The sequence below is a fragment of the Dermacentor albipictus genome, chromosome 5 (genome assembly GCF_038994185.2).
Source record: "Dermacentor albipictus isolate Rhodes 1998 colony chromosome 5, USDA_Dalb.pri_finalv2, whole genome shotgun sequence".
Lineage (NCBI taxonomy): Eukaryota > Metazoa > Arthropoda > Arachnida > Ixodida > Ixodidae > Dermacentor > Dermacentor albipictus.
Window position 1 is genome coordinate 149013209 of NC_091825.1, and position 26564 is coordinate 149039772.

Consider the following 26564-nt stretch of genomic DNA (forward strand, 5'->3'; position numbering starts at 1 on the left):
AATAGAGCTCTTAAGATTATTACTGACTAATTTTGTGTTTTTCAAGCAAAAAAAAAATAGTTTCTCTTGACAAAGAGTGGTCAATTAAACAAAAGTGCTCATGTTTAGATTAAATACTCATACAACCTCATTAAGGGAGTACTATCACTGATGATCAGCAGCTTTACTACAGTTGTCACAAAACACCTGTACACGTTGTCAAGCCATAAACAAAACAAAGTCCACATATAAGTAACTTTACAAGTCATCGCAAAGCACAACTGAAAATAAGCTTTAGGATGCTCATCAACTTCTGTGATACCCTCTGTTAACAATATAAATAAGTGTCGGCATCACTGCTGGCTGCTGAAGAAGCTTAAAGGGGATAGAGACTCACAGAAAAATTTGGCCATGAGGCTATGAGGCATGACACTCTTAGTGTAGGCTGGAACATTCATACAAGCACACTGAAAGTCAAAGATTTCTGCACATTCTTCTTCACAAAATGTGATGATCACATGTAAGCCATCTAGATACACGTTTTTTCCTGCATACCCAGTAGTTTGAAACAATTAATTCTGGCAAGTAAATATTTTCTATTGAAAGGTCATCTGTGACCAACTAGATAAAGAAAGAAATCAACACACCCACTTGACCATAAATAACAGATTTATTAGGATAGCCACATGGTCCCCATCACAAAACAAGAGTAAAATAGCAAGGTGTATATAGTGCTATCCATTTCACCACAATAACATAGAAACAAACATATGAAGGCAAGATGATTGGACATGCCTATATATAATGAACACGAGGTTATCAAGCTCTTGCAACACACTGACGTGTGGATGAGTATTCAGCATGTTTCAATAATTAATTGTAGAACATTTTGGCATGGCATAGTAACTAAGCAGTCTCACGCTGATTTCCTTTCAAGTATGCATGAGAGTTACATGTTGTTGGAATTTCTGGCCTGTGAAGAAATAGTAAATTGCCTTAGCCAACAGACAATTGTGCTGCAGACAAAGTCACCACTTAAATAATTGTAAAAACACAAACTGAATGCATCTTTCTTGTGCAGTTTGGCATACTCAGATACAGTAAATCTCGTTATAACAAAATCACACCTGACAGAAATACCTTCATTATATTCAATTTTTGTTTATAGGCATATATTCATTACATCCTGACATTGGTAAGAAACATATTAGTGTTATTTCATCATATCTGATAACTCATTATACTGATGGCCATTATATCGAGGTTAGACTCTATAGCATATTTGGCAGGAACGTTAGACACAGCATGAGTATGAAGAGGAGAGTGCCAGATAAAAATTGAACAATATGCATGTTAGACATTTAAGGCACTTTAAGGCACACATTACGCTACAGTCTGGCATGAGTAGGCACAAAATACACCACAGTCTGTAGAACAAAACAATGAAAGAAGCACCGGCCAATCCGTGTGAGTTTGCTGTGAGCTGGCTCAAAGAAGCGTTAAAGAAGCAATGCACTTCAATCAGCAGGCACGTCAAAACAATAAATATAAGTCAATATTGCAGCAATATTAATAAATACATGTCATTTCCCAAAGCTCGTCAATAACAATCAACACAGAACACAGTAATCCACTTCATAACACATTAACTATACGTCATATGTATGAATGCATAGTAGTGAGTAGAAATTGTGCAAACAGATATGCCAAGGGAAACACTCACGCAGACCTCATATCAAATACAAACACTGCCCACATGTGCTATCACAGTTTAAACAAAACACTCTAAGCAGCAAAATGAAAATGGAACCTGAACCTCTCCAAAAAAATTCATGTTAGTGAAGTAAAAATAAAATTTGCTGGTTTAACTGCTTGACAACATAAGATGAGAAAGAACACTCACTATAGAACCTAAACATAAACGCCTGGTATTTAAAATCACCATCACCACAGCGAAGCAGCTAGGAATACCAACCTCAGAATGTGACTATCAGTGTGATATGAACGCTCAACATAATTGGGGAGAAAAAAAATGATGATATCAAAAAGAAAATGCCAAAGCAAGATACGGTCTAATAACACTGCAGAAAAACAAAATTTAAGATACAGGCAGCGTTATACAAAGCCAAAATGCACTCAAAACAGCACACAGGTGTAATTACACACAAAATGGAACAAAAATGTTTCCCTCTTTTCTAAAGTAATGAACAGCAATTTTTTTAGACATATTCAAAAGATGAGATAACATCGCAGCCTTTTAAGAGTATTGTATATGTATCACCGGTGTGGAAAGGAACAAATTATCAGCAATATGATTTGCTTACCTGCTCTTGGCTTAAGTTTGTTAAATGAGGGATACACCTCTAGTATATATTCAGTGTAGTAATGTCATAAACACCTATGCATAAATCACTCCTAAGGCTCTGTTTACAAAATATGTTGAAAAGCAAATACTAGTAGAAAACAAAGCTTCTAAAGGAACCGTGCAACACTTCCTGAATATGGCAAATAAACATAGTTCCTTGATGAACACATTAGCAAGTGTCCGAGTCAAATATTGTCTCTGTACATGCAGCCTGAAGCCTGCAATTCGTCCCCTTGCAAAAATTGCTTGTGTTGTGTTTTTGCTCTTACAAAAGAGTAAATGCAATGGCTACTGGCTATTCCAGCAAAAGCAAAAAAAAGGAGAATCTCCTTTCTTACAAGGCAGTGGCATTGTCTGGTGGCACACAATGATACCAACGCACTACTGCTACCGCTACTATGGCCTCCTTGATTATGGTCATGCCACACAATCTTAAGGTCATGTCAATCGAAAATCTCGGCACAATTATGGACTAAGTGTGATAGGCATTGTCCCAAGTGAATGCAGGGCATTGCTTTTATTTCAGTATGGATGAGGAAAAGTAGAGACCCCATAAGGGCGCAGCAAAGACAGGATCTGATTACCAATAAATCTACTTACTACAAGATGTATTCAGAAACTTCTTGCTGGATAAAGCCATTTGTAAGAAAAGGTCTTTTTCATACAAGACAAATTTCGGACTTTTAATAAAATATGTGAAATATATTTTAATTAAATCTTTAATCGTGAAATTGTGAATTTAACTTTTAATTGTGAAAAGGTGAGTGCAGCACAAATAATCTTCAGATGCCTTTTTCTCTGTCTTGCTTGTTAAACGGTGATAAGTTATGCTTCTGAAACTTGTACACTGCTCTAGCGTGATGTGGTGTTCCAAATTAAAGCTCAGCCAAAATATAGGTGACAAGTGATAACTTGTGTCACTGGTTACATGTAGGTGGCTAGTACAACGCTATTTATACAAAACACAGAAAGAGTCAATTATTCCGAGTTGCATAAATCCACTCCAACTTATGTTAGCTCCTAAGTCACGAAATAAAACCTGAGGCCATTTGTTCTTTCTACCCGTACTGCCTCTAAATTAACTTTTTTTTTCAGACACATCAGAAAAAGAAAAGGGAGAAAAACAAGTTGACATGCATTCATGGCCAAGGCACAAAAGGGATGGGATGAAGAGGGGCACATGAACAATAAAAAAACACACAATGTACCCTTTCATTCATGCTTTTACTTGAACATTCCCTAGCTCGCCCAATTTTCCAGCTTAATATCCCTTGCTTATGATCATATTATGAAGATAATTTATTCATCACTGCTTTCATAAGCTTACTATTCCTGTATCACAACCAAAGAACCAAATGATCGTAGGCATGTACCAAGTACATCTACTGAAAAACAACCCAAGGTTTTATACAATTGGATTATTTTTTAAAAAATGCTTCTTACTGTATTGTTTCATCCCTTAACAATGAACACCAAACCAAGACACAAGCTTTGTCTCCGTAGTAAAATATAGAAAAATAGCGTACCAATAAAATCAGCCCTATCACATACTGGAATGTCCTCTCCTTTCTCCTTTTTTTTTATACCTTTCTTTTCTACAACATCACAGAATAGCCGGAATAGGTGAGACGACAATACATGTAGTGCTCCAGAAAACTTAGGGATGATTTCAGAGCAGCTGCCACATTGATTAACCACGAGCACACATGCAAGCATAAAAATATGATAACCATCATCACTTTTTCACGGAGAATACGCTGCATCAGCCAGACCCCCTCGTGGGTACGAGCCATGTTTTGAAGCAACAACAACAACAACAGTATCAGCCAGGTGGGCCACTCGTCCTCTACTCAGTGGTGGAACAGCCATTTCAGCTTTCGGTGCAATTCCTGGCGTAGGCAAAAGCCAATTTGGAGCAGCAGCAAGCACTTTTGGTGCAGGGTCGAACGCACATATGCTTACCGCATAACACGCAAATTTTAATTGATGTAGTCGATATGCTGTGGAGACGGGTTTGCACGAGGCTCACCTTGTGAGCGCAGTCACGAAAGAATGCAATGTTCCTTCACACCGTGACACACAAAGGGCGCTATGGCCAGGTTTGTTGACTCTCCGATATAGCGTGGAGAAGGCACCACAGGCAGATCGTCAACAAACGCGAGTTTAAGAAACAAGGATTCAACACAATGCAACAGTCACGGCTTGTGAGCAAAGGCTCACGGCAAAACCAATCGAGTATGCGCATGTGCGATGAACATGACATCATGCAATACACTCATGTCATGCCACACGCATACGGCAGTTTTCAAATATAAAACTGGCGTCAGTGCAACTGCGCCTGCACGAGATGCAAAGAGGGTTTTGTGTTTGCTCAAGACACAATAGTTCTGCATCAACAAACGGTGGCCACCATCGAAGTGACGGCTCTCACCGTGTACCATATTCAACCTCAGTCCTCATAAATCTGCGGCTATCAAAGGCAATAAACAATATCGTAGGTTCTCGCTTTGTCTCATTTGGTTGAATCAAATAAAGAACTGCACAACATAAAAAAGTTGTGCAAACAAATTTCATTTTTGCACCTTTGCAATTTTTGCATTCAAAACATTCTTGCATCTCTCCCTCATCAATATGCGGCCACCACAGTTGCAAGCAACCTCGCAATCTCGAGCTCAACAGCGCAACCCCATAGCCATTGAAAGGCTACTCCGACAGGTCACGAACTTCAGGGCACACTGACAGCTAAGTCGCAAGTGCGAAATGATGTGAAAATTGGTTGTGATATCTGGTCATGGAAAATAAGTTCAAGAATACATATAAACTGTAGAATGCACTTAGGCCAGCGACGAATACTCACACAGTTCTCCTTTTCTTTCTCAACGGTCCCCATGTGTTCAAGTTGAATGCTTATACATAATGCCAAAATTAATAACCAGTCCCACATCCATATGAGCAATAAAACTGGTGTTATCATAAATCATAATCTATTCATTAACTCAGACATGTGGAAGCTGACATGTGCTCGCTAATACCATTCTAAACTATTCAACACGTGCTTTAATAGATCACAATGGCTGTTTCATAAAACCCTGCTATCACCAACAAACATTGAAAAAGCTAACCTTTAATCCTAGAATGTGACCGCCTCCTTTGGCAAACTCCCCGGTATCACACGGCTTCGATAAACACCCAGCAAGACGGCATAGCGGCACCACATTTAAGTCCGTAAAGAAAAATGCGGGAATGACAAACTGGCTCACTCTGACCAGTCTCTGCTTCCTTCTACGATGATGATGATAGCATGTTGATTTTGATTTCAGTTTTGCTAGCTGCAAAGCATCGACGGAAGGAGGGTTTTGCTCATATGCTCGTTTTGGCGCAGGCTCGGCACAATTTGCGGCTAAAATGAAGTTTTCGCGCAGGATGGCACAAAACCCCACCCTCGGCGCAGTTCGGTGCAATTTGCGCAGCTGTTTCATCACTACTACTACATTATGATTTCACTTCATTCAGCTCCCCTTCCTCACTAAGACTTTGTATACAACCCAACATTGATGCATTTAGTAATGGTATTCCTCTTACGAATTAAGTTGGAAAAGACTTCATCTAATTTTTCATGGCTATACTTTCCCCAGCAAGAATTAGCACTGCATTGCTACTCCTCTCTCATTTTGTGTGTTTAGTGAAGAAAATGTTTTGCAGGAGCATGTGAGCACTGTTTTTCAAGTACCCTTATGGAGTAGTTAGTATTCACTAGCTTGCAAGGCATTCCCAACATTTTGTAACGTCATATCAGTGCCCACATTGGCCGCTTCTTGCGTATGCAATTCTGCAGACCATAATTTATAACTGTTCACCCAAGAAATCTCTTCACGAATCACTAGCCCTGTGAGATATACGAAAAGCAAGCTGACCCACATTGCCTTTTCCCAAAGAGTTCCAAGGCAGTAATGAAAAACGTGCCACCACAGAATTCATTGTTTAACAGGTAACTTCAATATAAAAACACCAACAACATGCCACAACATAAAAAAAGGTGCTCCCCTAATGCATAAAATGGGGAAACAGCATACGCCTAAGGTCCTTTCTCTTTGATAGGCATCATACAGAACGATATGAATGAATGAGATTCTCAATGTGCCACTTAAATGCACAGAAGATGCAATAACTTGCATGCCCTGAAGTGCTACAATTTAAGACAATTCAAATATTGAATGCTCATCCACATCCATGAACAATGATTCAGATTCCTATTAGAAAGAAACTCACCACCAGACTTTTAAAAGCTCAATTTTGCAGTTCATCTGGCACTTATGTATATTCAGTGCATCAAATTAAATCATAATTCTAGCAAACAGTGCTATAAGATTAGCTTGATGTAATACAGTCTACACTGGTTACAATGGACCTGCGTACAACAGACGGGTATAACGGACCACATTTGAACCTTAATTTGTTCTGCCTATTTTATTAATGCAACAAAGTTCGCTTTCAACGAGCTGCGCTACAACGGACTATCGGCTAGAGCAAACAAAATTAATGGCATTTTTTTTATTAAATCGGGCATATAAAATGTACTTTTGCTGTGTCAATACGGGATGACAATTGACTTGCGAGGGTCAGCCGACAATCGGGGCTCAATATCACGCATGAGAGAGAAGAAGGCGGAGCATAAATGTGCCGTCTATCGCACACACGAGGCACCAGGTGAGGCCAAAGAGAGGGGGCATTCTATTCCAGCGGCTGCTGCTTACAGCACGGCTGCACGGCCACCGTATTTTGAAAGCGATCGGCAATGCAGACAAAATGCGCCCAGTGCCAGTAGCTTCGTATACACTGTGCTCTCGACGTTTAGTTCGCGCTGAGGCGAGACACAGCACATAGGTCAATTCACTCACTGCTTCTGCCGTGCTTCCTCATTACAATGTTTTGATAGCGATTTTCTGTGGTCGTCAAGCGAGATAAAACTACTATACTTACTTCATATAGCTGTCTACTAATTTGCTATGACAATCGATGCTTCACCTTTCAGGCGAAACTGCGACTATTTCTGTTGTTGTTTTTTACTTTGGACGTTGGTCACTCATTTTTTGCAATAACAGTGTTAGATATCACGACCAAATTTTCGGGAGTGAGGCATTTCAGATATTACGGACTTAAGATAAAAAAGTTTTTTGTCAGATTATCAGGGCCCATTGTAATGAGAGTTGACTGTATTCTTCCGACTACTTGTGTCAGTTTATCGGTGCAGAATGAATAAATCTTGTACAGTTTGCTCCCACAAGCATAGAAAGAACCTGATAAAAGGTAGGAGAGTGTTTATACCAGTAAGTGACACAAGTGATTCTGCTAGTGCCAAAATTACAATTTTTTGTTTGATCTCCTATCAGAAAAGTATGCTGCTTTACAGCCTGCATCTTCCTATAAGCAATGTAACGAGAACTTGAGCTCAGCATGCGTCTTCTTGCCATGTAATTAATTATGCACATATAATGAATAAAGATAATATCATCACACAATTGCGACCTCACACAATTGCGACCAAGGAAAGCAGTTGTCCTAATAAGGACAAGTCCAGCTGTCAGAGCCTTGGCTCCAGTGACACCCCTTATTCAACCACTGCGATCACTTCAAGTTAACATACAGTGGTTCACAAAACATAAACTGAATTGCAAAGAATGTGTTTCACACCATACAAGAGCAGTACCTTCACTTAACAATCAGCTGCAACCCCAGAGAGTCAAGGATATGTGAGGTAATGATGGTTAGTTGGAGTAATGCCTCTCTATTTGAAAGAGTCAGTAATGCAGTGCAAAGGAAGTCACAACATACCTCCCATCTGCTGCATACACTTCTAAATGTACACATGCTACTGCCATGATTGACACACGTCCATCAGACAAGTTCGCACTAAGTTCTGAAGCATCAAAAGAAAGCTTTCGTCAATATGATAACATTAGTGGGTGAGTTCTTTTATGTAGTCTGGAAACGCAGGCCACTACATTTGCTACTTAACAAAGGAACAAGCAACAGCAAAATACACCAGCCCAAAATTGCGTATGGGAACAGGTGACGCGTCTTCAATGGATCTATCAGGTGGTGTGAACAAATCACCATGATCTAGACCGCCATGCCATAGCAACAGAACAATAGTTGAGCCCAGGGCTACATGAGGTTAGTCATACAATGGAAGGGAAAGTGCTCTGTGATTACCACCATTCACCTGCACCATTAATATTAATGCTATGAGTTTCATTATTCCCAGCACATGGCACTTCGATAAAAACCACACTGCTGGCTTTCCTACTACATTATTCTTGAGACAAATGCTAAAGAACTTATAGCATAAAGGCACCGGCTCTTGTGACTATTAACTGTGAAGTGGTTGTGGTACCTCAGTACAAACAGTTAACTGCCACTCACATTTTGGAAGAAAACAAAAGTAGACGCTCGTCTCTTTAGAGTCACAAGATGGTACCGTTACAGGAAGATGTTCCAGCACACTCCAGCAGCACCAGTGCAGCGTCTCCAGTTCTACATTCAGATGTGCAATCAGCGTTCAAACAAATGGAAGCCCCGAAAAGAAGGCAGAAGGCAGAAAGACAGTGACAATAAGTTGTGCCAGTTCACATTAAGTAATCCCAGCCACCGTAAGTGCCAGCCTTCACTGCACCTTCAGGTGTACTGCCATGTTCCGGCCTGTGCGCGCAAGCAGCTTTTCGGAGAGTGGTGAGCTCACTTCGAGCCAGGTGTATCCCGGGGTCAGTGCCACCTCCTCGACAGAAGCCTTGCACGACACCAGCACGCAGAGGCAGATGCCATCCTGTTCTCCTCCTCCTGCAGTTCCATTATGCTCCAGAGAAAGCACACCAAGTGGCTTGTGAGGTGGTGGTTCTGAGCTGAACATGTTCTGGAAACAAAAATTGAGCAGAACTTACCACAGCCACACCTCACTATAACAGAGTCACATCCAACATTGAAACACCTTCTTCATACCCAGTATTCATTATAAGCACACATATATTCATTACATACTGATATCAGCGAGAAACGTTTTTGATCTACTTTGCTATGTCTGATAATCCATCATGTCTGCATTTGTTAGATCAAAATTCAACCATAACTAGTCTAACCTCTTGGCTCATTCAGCAAAATATCGCCATTGGTATTGTTACGGTGCATTTGAACAGCACCATGCGTGCTAGAGGGAGACGATGAGGAAGTGGTAGACTGTCTCCTGGAGCTGTGACCTTTGTACCAGCCTGTATTAGATGTTCCATGCTCGTCTGCAGCCACCTGCTGTCCGATCAGTTCCACAATGTCTGATCTTGGCATATTTCAGAAGATGATCACTCAAGACCTGCTTCCAGAACAAGCTGCGCTTCTTTGTCGCATCATGGTGTCTTATCATGACATGTCCGACTCTGAGGATCGCCCGCTGGGACAGATTTCTATTGTTACCCATAAGTTTGACACTGATGATGCTAGTCGTATCTGACGACAACCTTATCGCGTGTCTCATGCAGAATGCTACGCTACCCAAGCTAAAGCAGACAAGATGCTAACCAAAAGTGTAATTCAGCCGTCTTCGAGTCCTTAGGCATCACCGGTTGTCTTGGCCAAAAAGAAGGATAGTTGCTGACGATTTTGTGTCGACTACCATCAATGAACCAGGTCATGAAAAAGGATGTGTATCCTCTCCCGCAGATTGATGACGTTCCTGACTGCCTTCACGGATCGAAATACTTCTCTTCAATCAACCTCCGATTTGATTATTGGCAGGTTTCAATTTATGAAGTCGACTGTGAGAAGACCGCTTTTGTTACACTGGAGAGCCTTTACCAATTTAAGGTTATGCCTTTCGGACTTTGCAATGCCCCAGCAACTTTCGAAAGAATGATCGACTCTCACCTTCTGGATATAAATGGTCAACCTGCTTATGTCATCAGGACAATGTCATCATATTTACCCCCATGTCTGACAGCCACCTCAGTCACATGGCTGCTATTCTTGCAGTCTTTAGGGAGGCTAGCCTTCAACTTAACTCTTCTGAGTGCCATTTTGGACACTGTGAAGTCAAAGTTCTTGGCCACCTTGTCAGTGCTGCCATCATAAATCCTGATCCTGATAAGATTCACGCAATCAAGAACTTTACTGTGCCCTGCTCAACTAAAGAAGTGCGCAGCTTCATGGGCTCGTGCTCGTATTTTCATCGGGTTGTTAGAAATGTTGCGGATATCGCCCGCCCACTGACTGACCTTCTCAAGAAGGACACGGCGTTCTTTTGGGGCCACGAACAAGCCGACGCCTTTGACACCCTCATCCACTCGTTAACAACGCCTCTGATATTAGGCCACTTTGATCCATCTGCACCAACTCAAGTTGGCACAGACGCCAGTGGCCATGGCATAGGTGCTGTTTTCACCCAACAGCAATATAGAGTCGAGCGCGTCATTGCCTACGCCAGTCGCCTCTTGTCCCCTTCAGAGCACAATTTTTCTATCATCGAGCATGAGTGCCTCGCTCCGGTGTGGGCAGTGACTAAATTTTGCCCTTACCTGTTTGGCTGCCTATTTTCTGTCATCACAGGCCACTATGCTCTGCGCTGGCTATTGTCATTGAAAGATCCAGCTGGCCACCTTGGTCGCTGGCTACTCAGACTTCAGGAGTTTTCTTTTATTGTGATGTACAAGTCTGGTTGCTTACATATAGACGCCGACTGCTTGTCTCGTCATCAAGTCGATCCTCCTGACAACGACAAACAGGATGCCGACACTTGCCTTCTGGCCATTTCTGAATTTCGCGACATTGTTACTGAGCAGTGAAAGGACAGCTCCCTCTGGTTCATCATTGAGCCCTTGACTTCAGGACAATCAGATCGCTCAATCAGAATGTTCGTGCTCTATGACCGCATTCTTTATCGGCACAACATCAGCTATGATGGACCAGATTTACTGCTAGTTGTTCCTAATCATCTCCATTCTACTGTTCTTGCTGAGCTCCATGACACACCCACAGATGAACACCTTGGCGCCTGCTGCAGTTACGACAGAGTTCGATGTCGCTTCTTCTGGCCAGGCCTTTACCACTCTGTGTGACATTACATTGCAACTTGCGACCCCTGCCAGCACTGAAAGAGTCCATGTGCGCAACCTGCTAACCATCTTCCTCCAATCGATGTTCCAACGGAACCTTTCTTCATGTCGGCATGAAGCTTCTTGGCCACTCCCCACATCCATAAAAGGAAAGAAATGGATAGCCGTTGCCACAGACTATGCAATGCGGTATGCCATTACACGTGCCCCGCCCACCAACTGTGCCACAGATGTAGCAGACTTTTTACTTCAAAACGTGATTTTTCACCATGGCACGCCAAGGCAGTTGCTGACAGATAGAAGCCGCTACCTGTTCCAAGTTGTTGAAGACATACTTCCTTCCTGCTCCACCAAACAGAAGCTCGCAACCGCATATCACCCACAAACAAACGGATTGACTGAATGACTAAACTGCATCCTTACAGAGATGTTGTCTATGTACGTTTCAGAAGACCATTGCGATTGGAACAGCACTTTGCCTTACATGACATTTGCATACAATTCGTCATGTCATGATACCATGGGTTTCTGGCCTTTCTACGTCTTGTTTAGTCGCCATCCCACTCTGCTTTTTGACTCCTCGCTACTTTCGATGTCGCGACATGAAGGTGTCGCAACATACCACAGAATATGCCTATAACGCTATTGGTCGGGCTCGTATGGCTCGCCAGATTACCTGTGATCGACTTACAGCAGCTCAGGCATCACAAAAGACTCACTACGACAGTCACCACCGGAACATTCAGTTCTCCCCTGGAAATCTCGTTCTGGTGTGGACACCAAGTCGCCATGTCGGCCTGTCCCAAAAACTGCTGTCAAGCTATACCGGGCCCTATCGGGTATTGCAACAATTAAGTGGCATAAACTATGAAATCATTCCTGTTGAAGACATGCCATGGTCATCCCAGCTATGAACTGATGTCGTCCACGTGTCCCGCTTAGAGCCATACTGTTCATCTAGTTCACTATCATTCTAAAAAGTGCCGGGGTGGTGCTCCAGCCCCAGGGGTTATGTCATGGTGCACTTGAACAGCACCATGCGTGCAAGAGGGAGACAAAGAGGAAGTGGTAGACTGTCTCCTGGAGCTGTAACATTTGTACCGGCCTGCGCAATTACCACTAACCTTTCTCCATGTAAATAGTTATAAATATATTTGTGCATCGACTTCCTCTTCGTAACAGTATTTACAGGACCCTCTGTCAGAACTTTGTATGATTCAAGCAACATGCTATTAAGGTTCACAAAGCACTCCTAGGATCACCATTGTTGACTCAGGGGAAAGCTAGTCACGACACGATTGAACCCTTCTAAACATTTTTGCAAAGGCAGATAGGGCATAGGTATAAATTTCTCACATTCTCCAGTTTTGAGAGCTAGGTTCAGTAAAATTGCTCATACATCCCTGTAAAATCAAGACATCAAGCGGGAAACTGAGGGGCTAGTAAAATACCTGAGTTACTTAATTACAGGTGCAGTTATTTCATGAATCAACATCAATTTATCTGTTTACTTATGAGTTATTTAGATAGCTGATTAAAATTGTTACTAAACACGTACAATGCAAAGCAGCAATCAGAACCATGCCAGCAGTGCACATTGTGTACACAATAGACAACATCATACATTCAAAACTGCAATCAACTTTAGGAAAAAGAAAACTGTTGCACTGCCTTTGTGTAGTCCCACAACATGCCTTATGACATCACTGCAGCTGGTTCAGCGGTTGGTTTTTCAATACAGAGATACACACAGTTATTAGCTTCCACTCTACACCTTTTATCCTGCCAACAATGCATGATTACTTTAGATGAAACATTTTAACAAAATTCACTTCTTTCTGCATTCAGTGCAGGCTTCAACAGGAAATAAATGAAAGTGTCAGACTAATTTCACAATAGACTAGCGCTGCCAATGAAGTGACACAACTAGTGAACTCAGTCCAGGAAGGATGACGATTAATTTAAATACATAATTATGGGTGAGGTGAAACGGACAAGAGTGGTATGGTTGCAGTCTTCAACACTACTATACCTTCAGTTTACTGGCTAGCTGTGAAGTTGAAATCTGGTGCACACTGTAAATGCCTGCAGATACCAGTTTACAAATCAAGCTACAATGATTTTACAAGACAGTACACATTAGCTTTAAAGAGTATTCAATTTTCATCACTTTTGAAAAGATCCTAACTAGTTATGGGCACTGCAAACAAGCACGCATAGTCTGTGCTTACACAATCATGATTGTGTCTGCAAAGTAGTGCACTGATGCACGCAGTGAAAACAGTAGAAAATTAAAATGAAAGCCCGCATGCTCTCTTCAGAATGGCATGCAAATGCTAGGAAAGGATCAATAAGAATATGTGCCTTTAAAGCAACACCCTGTGCACTTTGTTTTTCAAACACTTTTTGTTTAACGTGACCAACAATACTCACTTCAGGAATAAGTATGAACTCAAAAAGTTTGGTAAAAGAAATGAATTGGTGGGTTGTATTTACTCCTGGCTGCAACTTAGGAGTAATTTTAATAACTAATGATTATTGCAGGTACTTTAGCATGAGACTTTCTATGAGTATAATGTACTTATGCAGCACCCTCAACCACGTTTTGTGCAAAAGAACCATACGTGCGGACAGTGACAAAGTGAGCAGCCGCGGCTCTAAGCATCAGTTTCACAGCGCGTCAGCATCTTCGGCGGTGGCACTGGGAAAGGAAGCACTGTCGTCCCTGATAAGCGATAGGCTCGACACACAGTTGAGAGTGCTGCAATACGATAGCGCACGAGCACAGTCACAAGGTTTTATTTCATATTTCGTGGGCTATCTTTAAACGCCAAAAAAGATCGCCACACAGCATGTGCATTGCCACAAAAATTGGATCAGTCGTTTCTGAACCCCCTCTACAGCACAATGAAATGCACTTGGCCCTAAAGTGAACATTAACATTCTGCACAATTGATTTTAGTTAATTAACTAATTAGGCGAATTATAACATATACTCTAAGGAGTGCCATATGATGGTAAACTATATGCCATTGGTTTCATACAGCTGTGGCTGATCTTTTTCTTAAATCCTTGATTCAAGTTACGTGAAACACCCTGCATAAGAGCTATGTGGACAATACAGCCGACTTCCATTAATTTGACCTTCACAGGAGCGGCAAAAATGATCAAATTATCTAACAGGTGAAATTAAAAAACAGGCGCAAGAAACATATAACGACATTCTTGCTTAATTTGGCAGTATTTAGCTGATCCTAACAGGTCGCCAAATCTAACATGCACACAGCTTTTATGGGTGAGAAGCAGAAAATTATGTGAAGTGTCATTAGAACTCCTAAACAAAGTCAAAATCTAGCATGCATTCAATTTTTTAACAGGAAGAAAATAGCATGCCTCCTATTTTGGCAATCACAAAAAGATAAAGCCAGTGAGTCTTACTTCCACAGAATTAAAATATATTTACGCTTAATGTCCATTGTCATCACTCCCAGACACCACTATAATAATGCTGTGTATGAACGACAACATGTCATCTGCCATACGGTGCATGGCACATTTGATATTCCGCATTTACCAAATTCTGCAACAATCACGAATGGGAAGCTGGTGAATTTTTTCATCATCTGCAGCATGAAGTACCCACTGGCATCGTCACTCGTTTTATTGGTTTTAATAGCAATCAAAACTTGTGTGAGGGCAGCGACATTGCTGAAAATTGATGTTTCTTTGCCAAAACATGTCATGACTCAGAATCAAAAATTTTAACCTTCTTAAGGAAACAGTAAAACCTTTACTTGCTTACTCATATGGGCAAGTACAATACCTTTCCAGTGCAGGGGGGGAGTCGAGGCAGTGGCACTGCCCCCTCTCCCACCTTCCCACCCCTAAAAATTTTTTGTGGACGCCCATGAATGTGTAATGACTTTGTTGCCAGTAGGTGAGCATGTAAAATAACGTAAATTTGAATGAGCTTTTGTAATCAAAGACAGAAAGCAGCACATCGTCATCATAATCAGTTTTGAGAACTTGTTCTATCGCCATCTTGTGATGACACTGACAATGACTGATGGTAGGCTATCATGGACGCTATAAACGTGGTTTTGGTTCTGTATCCAACCGCATTGTGCAGGCAATTTTTGGACCGATTTTCTCAGAAAAAAAGAGCCATGTTAGAGTGTAGTAATTACAATAATCAACTGATTATTGATAGTGAACTCCAATTTTCGCTTGAATATTTTCCAAGGGCGGGCTGAAAATAGTACCATAAAATTCCGAGCAAGCATTCCTAACCATGCAAGTGCCCCTACCAGTGGAAGCGCCTCTGTTCCCCCCCCCCCCCCTCCACTTCCGACTGATTTGAAATTGGCACCAACTACTGGGCAAGTGCAGCTTCCCTTTCTTCACTCTGTTCACTGCTCCATGCATTTTCACTGGACCACTAGGCTAAAGCTCTTTGTCAATGTTTTTCCTAAATGGCATTTTATGGCATTAAATTACACAAAATGTCACAACTTATGGAGAAATAAATTTATTGCTTAGCTGCCCTTCTGCCGAGGCCCAATAGTTCACCATACCTAGGTATCTGCATAGCCACAGCCTTTGTCAGTCGCCATGTTGGTCAAATGTGCGAAGTGTCACATATGAATTAAGCACAAGACACATAATGCAATTTTGCATGCGATCTGTCATACGACGCGTCGGAGTCCGACTTGCCCCATACGACGATTCAGGACACGTGGTACGAATGAGCAAGCGGCACGTAGCTCTGCCCAGAACTGGCACCCCTGCATGGACGCTCGGAATGACTTCACAAATAAAGTAAAAACAAACGTGCTTGCACAGCTCTCTCGTTTTAAACAAAAGATGCCAATACAAACACAACTATGCGGGCAGCATAGACATCTTTCTGCAAGTGTTTCTGCAAGGCCAAGTCCGCAGTGTCGACTAAGTTGACAGCCACCAATAACTAGCAGCCAGCAGGCCTAGCACGCTGGGCCAACAAATCAGAGACTGGTGGCACTTGCGACTTGACTGCATGCAGCTCGTAATAAAGTGCCTATGTTGGTCAGCACAGCATGTACACAACTATGTCGCACTTAAAATTGCAATACAATTTGATTCTATGGATGCCAATGGAAGCAAACGAGCAAGCCAGGCAAGCCTGCGATCACTGGGAGATTGTATAGACCTATCTTGCGGGCTGCCGAATCCGGGGTAAGGGCCATGTTTCCTTTCTTCACCATTTCGACGAGGTGCAGCCCTGACACAGGACCAAGCCTTGTGGTCAAAATGGCGCTGAAGCAGCCAGCAACTCGTACGCACCCATGTACCATTGCATTAGAGGTGAACACAGCTCTTGTCATCTAGTATTGGCACATGGAGGTAAGCAGCATGCAAAAATTCACCAACGCGTGCATGCAGCATCACGATATTGAATGCAATTTCTTCTCCGTCGGAAATCTTTTCTCTAAATTTTGGTCACCCAAGTTGAGGGTGCAGCCCTTATAGGAGTCTATATGGTAGTTCCTTTATCTGTATGGTCTTGACTTTTCAGGAACGTCTCGCAAAAGTGGTGCAAAAATTGCACCGTAGTTTAGTTAGGACAGCGTAAATGGGTAAACGTGAATTTACCTGGATGAATCGTTTGAGTGCAGTGTGAATGCTTCGAGATGGGTTGATCTCACAGGTAGGCAGGTGTGCAACGCCCTTCTCAGACACAAGCACATGGAGGAGGTTGCTGCATAAATGTCAACCATAATAAATGAGTATTTGTATAAGCTGTTTACTGTTTTAATGCATTTTGTGCTGTAACAGTGATAATGCTTGTTTAGAGTATTTATCATTGTTTGATCAATACTGATTATCTCCTCGATTTGGATCTGCATTGCACAAAGGTGTGCATTGCCAGTTTTCTGTGCTAGGCAAGTAAGACCTAGGAAACCAAATTTATTTCTAAGCAACACATGTCACATAGTCACGATCATGTTTCCAGCCCTGAGTGGCTGCCAAAGGTAAATGGGAAGAGATACAAAAGCAAGATTTATAATTGAGAGAGTCAAACATCTAAAGATATGAAGTGCAAATTTTAAAGACTTCAGGGAATCTTATCTGGCATATTAAAGCGCTAAAACTGAAGCAATTGAAGGACGGGTGAATACAAAGCTTGTACAGAAGTCATGAGATGGCTGACGTGGAATCAAGTGGAATCATTCTACTAATGCCAGAGCAAAGACGAAGTTCCTGCAAATGGAAGAAGTGAAGCAAGCAATGACAACTTCTTCAGGTTAACTGCTTATCATAGTAATTCCTCTTCAAATAATCTAAGCCTGCCCAGTTTTCTTTATTTTCTTTACCTGCTATGCTCTTCCAATCTCTTTAGCTAAAGTTTAATTATACTACAACCAATGTGTATGGACACAGTGCCGTAATTTGACTCCCATTTCTTTTTACAACTGAATAAGTCATATATGGCAAGGCCTTTATCAAGCAAAATGCCCTTACCCTTCTCCCTTTCATCACAGCTAGTGTATGGCTAAATCAATCTGCTGGTAAGCAATCAATCTGCTGGCAAGCAAATTACTTCAGAAGTGCACAGCATTCCTCTTACTGACTTGTAGAAAGCAATCGTGAGATCTAGGATGTACATACAGCTACAAAGAAAGTATTTCTGATGAGCACTGTATTACCTACACTGAGTTCAGTGTGTTGGAACAGAACAAAACCAAAACCGAAAAAAAATGGCATTTTTGATTGGAACTAAAACGTAAATGAAACGTTACTTATTAGTATTTTGTTTCAGAGTGAAAGCAAAATAATATTTTTTATCAGTTTTCGGTTCAAGGGGAATGTCGGCAATGTGAAACAACCAATGTCAGGCAATGTCAGCATTAGTGCATATCTCAGGGGTCCGTATAAGTGCGTATCTCAGGCAAGGATAGTGCAAGCGATAGCCAATCGAGCGCTCCACTAATCTAAGCCTGCCGCTAGGTGCACTAGCAGTGCGGCATCGTAGCAAAACCCAGGGCTCATGTGCTGAATAGCTCATCATTTTGTTTTCTACGGGTACAAGACTTTGTTACCGAATTTGATTGTTTATTTACGTTCGTTTAAGTTTGTTTTATCGGAACAGCGGTCTCGCATTTCAGTGAGTACACTCGATAACATGCTGCTTCTGAGATTACGCTTTGTGCCTTGACTCAAGGCACTGAGCATGATCTACAAATCCATAATTAACTTATTGAGAAAAATAAATACTATGTTTTTATTGGTATGGTGCTTTGACAATTTTCGCATGTGAACCAAAACAATTCTGAACTGTTACGGATAATTTTTTTTTGTTGTTGTTCCAGAGCAGAACCAAAACAGAACTTTTTGGTAGAACAAAACTAAAACCAGAATGAAAAACATTTTGTTCTGACACCCTGAGTATGTTACATCTACAAATAACTGCTCACACTTTGTAATGTGAAGCTTGCAAGTTACCCGGGTAGCATCTCACATATTAGGCAATGTGCATGGCTGACAACCACACATCTGCCAAGAGCACTTATGCTTTTCACTGTCCTCATTTGGCATAGAAGCATACTAATGAAAGCCTCAGATCATGGTTTAGAGACCTGATCTGTACTGACATAGCATGATTAAGTCAAGAATGAGTTAGGTTAGGAATTGTTGAAAATGATGATGATTATGTGTGGTGTTTTATGACGCTAGGGCCAGGTATGGCCAAAGAGCGCCATGACAAATGGTAATGTTAACGATGTATTGTGGATGGTGTAGACAATTATTTACTCATGGCAGATGTGATGTGGCTGCAAAAGGGTATAAAAATTGCCGCTGTAAGTGGCGTAAAACATACAGGTACTACTAAAATAATGACACTGATTAGTTAGGGATGTGGGCTGTGGCAAATGTTTTATTAAAAACATATGACAACAAGACAACAGTGACACTAGAGCGAATTGTTGAAAATGGCCATGCTATAGCTATCAATTCGCAAAGAGTTTTACAACCGCTTACTATGGCCTGTCAAAAATTGTCGAGACAGGGGCAGCCCATTGCGTTTTTCATTGTCTGCTTTTGGCACAAGGGGTACTGAGAAGAGAATTTGATTCTGCTTTAGAAACCTAATCTCAAAAGATTTTGCATTATTAGGTCGAGTAAGACCAAAGCTCGAAATTCTCCAAAGTTATTGTGCAGCAGCCCTCAGTCTGGGCTAAGCTTGGCCTATATTAACTTGCACATGTTGAAAATTGGCCATGTAACAGTGGGCAGCATTTACTGAGGAGAGTCTTTAATTGTGCTTTAGAATCCTGATCACAACTCTTTATCAAATTCTTGGAAATTATCACATTACAGCCCTCAGCCTACAATAAGGCTGAGCTTGGGCAACATGCTGGATCAATCTGTTTTAATGATATTTCACTGACAGGCTACATATGTGGGCAAAATTCGCATCAATCCAATGACGTGTTGCAGTGGACAGTTTAATGCACAAAGATGAAAGTAGACTCCCAAATGTGATCAGTAGAGAATACAACCTCTACAAGCCAGAATGTGTAGAAAATAGCCTTTGCAACAAATGATGCAAGCACTCAACTAGCACAAGCAAAGGCTGTGCTATATACTGACTTGGCCTTTTTGCGAATGATGGTGACCAGGCGCAGGCAGAGCTTGGCATGTGGCCTGAGGGCTGGCAAGATGGGTGGATGCCATGGCTGGCTGGCATGAGTACTGTGGTAAAGGCGGGCACGTTCAATAACGGGCAAGATGTCCCTGCAACGCAGACTTAGCTGTTCCACATCCCCAACCCAGGCTGCCTGCAGCGACTCTGCGTCCGCCTTCGACACCGTCTTCAGCTCTCCCCCTGCAAATAGCAAATCAATTTTTTCAATTTCAAGTTCATTACATACATTAGGAATGATACATGGTTGTGCATATACAGAAGGAGGTCCCAAGGTTTAATCACCGTTGGCAATGGTCATAATGTCACTGGCTTATTAATATAAACTTTGCCATAAACAAATATAAGCTTTGCAACACCGTGGGTGTGACTGACAAGCATACTGAGTGCAAAATTGGACAAGCACAGTAAAAGGAACATATATGACAACAGGCACTCCTCTTACTCCATTTGCCCAAGTTTACACTCAAACATGCCTATGTTCAAGACCAAGACCAAAAGCACAACTTCACATCCTTTTGAGCTGGGCTTGAATGATGGTGCCAGCAGTGTAAAAAGTACAAAATAGGCAATTATGAGTTGTTTGCACATCACTGTACATAACTATTCTCAGTGAAAACTGAAGAATTCAGTACCAGCTACACCCACAGAAACACAACTACACCTGCCCTTTGTTCTTTCAGACTTCAAAACGTAGTTTCATCGAGAGACGCCAATGCTCAAAATAAGTTCGCCTCTGCCATTACACAAAGAAAATAAGCTATACTTTTGGACAACTTTCTGTGGCAATGAAGCGAAAGCTATGGGGGCAAAGCACACAAAAGCGAGAGTGTTCTTTAAAAAGTCCCACATTTCCATCTGTGTTAGCTTAAATTGAGGAAGAGAAAACATAAACACCTTATTTACAACCACCAAATAAGACAAAATACACCACTGAGTGTTGAAGTTATTTTGCAGCCTTTAATTTCTGCATCTGTGCAAATGCAAAGCAACTACACGTGGAAGAAAAACCAAAAGCGCTGTCAAATGCTGCCGGACTACTTGGCACGGTAAGACACATGCAGAAGCTCTGCCCCCGTGGCTTTCTCTTCATTGCCAAGGAAAGTTTTACGTAAATATAACATAACTGTGGCTGGTTATGTTACACATTCCTTAGCGAATTGCATGACGTAATTAATAACGTATCATCACACTTTCAATCCTCGCCCCTTTATTTATTAGGCAACTTTAACCTTCCAAACATCAAATGGAACACTCAGCCTCCTTATTACTGCCTTTTTCGTCTCAAGCCAAAGAATTTTTAGATTTATGTTCCACTTTTTCCTTTTCACAATTGGTCACTCAACCTACTCTGAATACTGCTAGTATCTCAAACACTCTCGACCTAGTACTTACTACTGAGCCCAAACTAACTTCCAACATTACCTTCCTTCCGCCTTTAAGTGACCATTCTGCTATGCATTTTACCATTAGTGCCAACCATCCGAAAAATTTCATGAAAAAGAAAACAATACTCAACTATAGGAGAGCAAACTTCGAGGCCATCAATGGCGACTTACATATGTTTCTTGATACATTCCTGATTAACTTTGATGACCGTTCTGTGCAAACTAATTGGGACATGTTTACTCATAAAGTAAATGGACTAATTAACAAATGTGTTCCCAGCCATATCTTAAATTCTAACCCATAAGCCCCTTGGTATAACACTCGCATTAAACGACTTTCTAACCGTAAAAAGCTTATCTACCGCTCAGCTAAGCTGTCCTTGAGTGCTTCTCATTAGACGGCATACAAGACGGCTTCTAACGAATATATTCAAGTGTTAAAACTTGCTAAACATACTTTTCTTGCTGTTACTCTTCCATCTATTCTTAAAACTAGCATTAAAAATTTTTGGAAAATAATTTGACCTGTTTCTGATAACTAAATCTTATTAGACGACTCTACTGGGCAGCCTGTTCCTAAAAATGGTGCTGCAACTCACCTTAACGAAGCCTTTCTCAAAAATTTTTCAGGAGCTCCTAAAAAGCAACTTCCCAAGTTACATAACTAGGATTATCCAGTCATGTTCCAAGTAATAGTTCATATATCTGGTGTCGCTATGGCAACTTATTGACAAACTTGACTACAATTCTTCATCTAGCTTCGACTCAATTAACACCAAGTCCCTAAAAGACTTCCGCTATCATACTAACCAAAATTTTTCAACAGTCACTCAACACAGGCGCCTTAACTTATAAGTGGAAGGTGGTTCTGCTCCAATCTGGTAACAAAAACATAGCAACCAACTATCGCCCCATCTCACTTACCAGCACGTGCTGCAAACTGCTAGAACACATTGTATTCATAAGCCTCGTTGACTTTCTTGAAGATAACACATTTTTTTTCACCTGCACAACATGATTTTAGGAAATCATACTCATGCGAGACTCAACTCGTATGCTTCACTCATCAGTTGCATCGAATTCTTGATCATTCATCATACGCTGACTGCACATTTTTAGACTTCTCAAAATAAAGTATGTCACAAACTTCTAGTTCCCACTTAAATATTGATGCTAATCGTTTAAAATGGTTCGAATGTTTTTTTGTTCATCGCTCACAATACGTTACTGCTAACGGCTGCAATTCACCGGTGTGCTTAGTTGCTTCCGGAGTGCCCCAAGGATCGGTTTTCGGTCCTTTGTCGTTCTTAATATATATTAATGCCCTTCCTTCACAAGTAACTTTTAACATTCATCTCTTCACTGATGATTGTGTATCTTTAGAGAAATAAATACAGATTGTGATACTAACCATCTTCAATCAGACTTTGATATAATATCTAACTGGGGCAGTTTATGGCTAATGGAATTAAATGTTAACAAGTGTAAAGCTATGCATGTATCTAGGACACCTACCGTCTCTCAAGTATACTATTTAAATTACCTTCCTTTAGAGCAGGTAACTTCGTACAAGTACTTAGGAATTCATATCACATACAACCTTAACTGGACAACCCACATTAATAATATAGTGAACAATGCTAACCAAACTCCTGGTTACTTAAGGCAAAACATTTTTAAGACTCCACACTCTTTGAAGTTATTGCTTTATAAAACATTAATATGCCCAAAATTATAATATGCTACATCAGTCTGGGACACTAATAACCTAAGCTTAATTAACACATTAGAATTAGTTCAGAAAAATGCTGTTCATTTTATTCTTTCGACTTATAACAGAACTGCCAGCATAACAGTATGAAAACTAGCCTTTCTCTTCCAGCTCTTGCAGCCCGACATAAAGTTTCCCGTTTATCATTATTTCATAAAATTTTTCACCATACAACACTGCGTGATGTATTCATTCATACTCCACACTACATATCTCATCGCATCAATCATTCTTACAAGGTTCACGTCCCTTCTTGTAGCACAAATACTTTTTCCCAGTCATTCGTACCTCGGACGTCACTAGAGTGGAACCAGCTTCCCGCAAACATTGTATCCATCAGCGATAATTTCTTGTTTCATGATGCTTCAACCAACATTACTTGCTAGAATGTGGTTTCATGTACTTGTATATTTTGTCCTTTCTTTTTATAGCTTTTGTAATTGCTCATTGTATTGCTACTGAATTATTTGTGAAATTATATTTTTGTTTTTTTCTTGTGTAATACTGTTCAAATTTACCTGTAACACACTCTCTCTGTAAAGCCTTCACAGGCCTTGAAGGTATAAGTGAAATGAAATGTTGTTAAAAAGCATTTGCTGTTTGTTTTTTACACTTTGTGTCATTTGAAGTCGCAAAAATCAATCTTGCTGTCATTTGCCTGCATTCATTTTGTCATTGTTTTAGTTTGACTTGCATGCTTTTTTTGTGACTTAAATGTGGTAATTCTTATTTACGTATATTTATGTACACAAGCGTTACTGTACTGATGTACATCTTGTGTCATATGGCGATTATCTTTTCTTTTTTTTCTGCACTGTTATAACTTTTCTGACATTGTAATACTGAGTATTATGTCATTTCGGGTGTGAATTTGAGTTTTCAGGAGGCAGGTGCAATGTCAGGCTTTTTTGCCTGTTTGCCAGCTCGCTTGTACATATTTTTTTCTAGTTGTCTGAAATAAACTTCGAACTTCAAGTTACATTTTGTTTAAGTTTTCTGGTACTGAAATAATTATGTTAGTGCTGTGGCCAAATCATCTCACTGATGCCTCACCTTTTTTGAAAATCTAATTAAATGTGCTAGCTGAAATTTTGAATCTGTGAAGTTGAGGCCAGAGCTTTCGCCTCAGGATTAAAAAGCTGTAGATGAGCAACAAAGTTTCACACTCACCGACTACCGTTCCACTGAAAACAAATCTGTACCACTGGCCTTGCGCTGTTTCGACCATCACAAGTGTAGAAGGCTCAAAATCTAGGCCAGTTTCTTCCATAACTTCTCGCTTGGCAGCCTCCTGGAAAGCGAACAGCGGGAATTCACTATGATCATATAACAGAAAGGAAGGTAACTTATATTAGTCACATGCGCTTCTAATCCTTATTGAGCTCGATGAGCATTGGATCGAACTTTAGAATGCGAACGCAGCACGAAGCGTCCAAGTAAAGCATGTTTGAGAATAACGTATAACAGCGATCTATCTGCACAACATTCGACCGTAGACTATTCATGCGCGCTTGAAAATGCCAGCGTGACAGGGGTATCAAAGGGCAAAACGTGGAATTTAGAAAAGGCAATAGCTTACAATGATATTTTCGCCAGGCTCCATTCGCCCAGCAGGCAGGTACCACGTGCCTGCGCAAGAACTTTTCGCTTCCTGCATCATAAGGACCTCGCCTTTTTCGTTGATGGCGACTGCAGCGACGATGTAAGTCACCGACTTCTTGACAACTGGTTTGTAGTCAGGTAGCACGGCGGACTCGATTCCTTTAGCGGCTAGGGAATAACAAAATACACTAATGGTGGAACACTGCCAATATTTAAATCCACAAAAAACAGCACCACGCAGGTGATTACCTGCTACAGCATGCTGGAATGCGAAGTTCCTCGTATGAGGGACATCGCACCATGCTCACAAATCGAGACCCGGGACTATTAAAAGTAACTGTCACTTTATCTTCCTTGGTCCTATAGATAAATAGCAATACTTGAAAACGTTTCGCTTACATTTTTATCCCATTCCTGGTACACAAGATCCCATTAAGGCTGTCAAAAGCGAAGCAATGGAAATCCGAAACAGCGACCACACGCTGACAGCCAACTCACCAAGCTCCTCCACTTGATCGGCGAGGCTGTAGTCTATGATATCGGCTGCATCGTCGTTTATCGCCAGACCCCTGAGCGTGTCGTGTATCACGCTTTCTATTTTGTCCATCCTCAGGAAGTTAAACTCTACAATGCGAACCAATTAAAAGATCTCCAGGTACGCCCAAGGCATTCACATTCACACCACTCACGAGCTGTTTCTTGTTTTGGTATAACAGTGCTGCTGATGATGATGCCGCGTTGGCAAAGCAAAAAGAGGAAGATGTCTCTTTTGTAAAACTTTTTAGAAATAGTATACTAATATTTTATGGTGGAAAATTTATACGACCAATTTATATTGAAATATATAACAAAGTTAAAAATAGGGCAATAACATTGAAGAGAATGCATCCTAAACAAAAACACGATTTCACTTTCCGCGGAATTTTTAAATGAAAGGTGGTGTTCGTCCAGGTAACTGCGGTCGCAAATAAATTCGTTTTCTGTCGCGATATATAGAAGATTGTGCTGGTACAAATCGCCATGAACTGTGTTGCCTTTATCCTACTTGCAGGAAAGTAGAGGAGAATTAAGATGAGGAGTGACGATGGAATAATAATATGCGATAATTGCACCTGTTGACGATCAGTCCAATTCGATCAGTGTTCTGGCTTAAGACGCGTACAATGTGCACACAAACACATTCAATCTATACGCAGAGCAATATACTTATACAGTTCCATAAGAAACGTTTACGTACATGAACTATATATTTACGCGTATCAAAACGCACAGTTCTCCAAGGGTGGGATTACAGAATAATTAAGCAAGATCGTGCGATGTCGTGGGAAGGGTCGTACTATTCTGTCGCTGCGCGGGAAAAGAAGGATGCAGCTTCCATTCGATGGCGGAGACCCCATAAACAATTCACAGCCGATTATGCGGACCTGCTTCGCATAAAAGATTTAAAGGTTTTAGGTGCACATAGACCCATTCCCGAAATCTTCCCAAGCTCCTAGAAGAGTTGTAACGTTTAGGCAAAAAGCATCTCTCCGTCACAACTCGGCTACTCCAACTTTGCCTTTGAACAAGCACGAGAAATTTAGCGCTTGCGGACTATTCTGAGATTTTTAGCAGAACGAAAACGCGAGAAATCGACCTAACACGAAGCTCATTTGCGCAATATTATATCCAAACTTGTAGG

General features: G+C 41.1%; 1 protein-coding gene across 1 annotated transcript; it reads right to left on the bottom strand.

Annotated features, from left to right (window-relative positions):
- Window positions 1–630: 630 nt before the first annotated feature.
- On the bottom strand, window positions 631–25608 carry LOC135897640 (8-oxo-dGDP phosphatase NUDT18-like). The gene is made up of 6 exons (XM_065426333.1): window positions 25382–25608; window positions 24861–25051; window positions 24452–24572; window positions 20071–20305; window positions 17071–17176; window positions 631–9254 (listed from the first exon to the last, which is right to left on the bottom strand). Exons 1-6 carry the CDS (start codon window positions 25488–25490, stop codon window positions 9009–9011), a joined length of 1008 nt encoding a protein of 335 aa, XP_065282405.1. The 5' UTR covers window positions 25491–25608; the 3' UTR covers window positions 631–9008.
- Window positions 25609–26564: the final 956 nt, after the last annotated feature.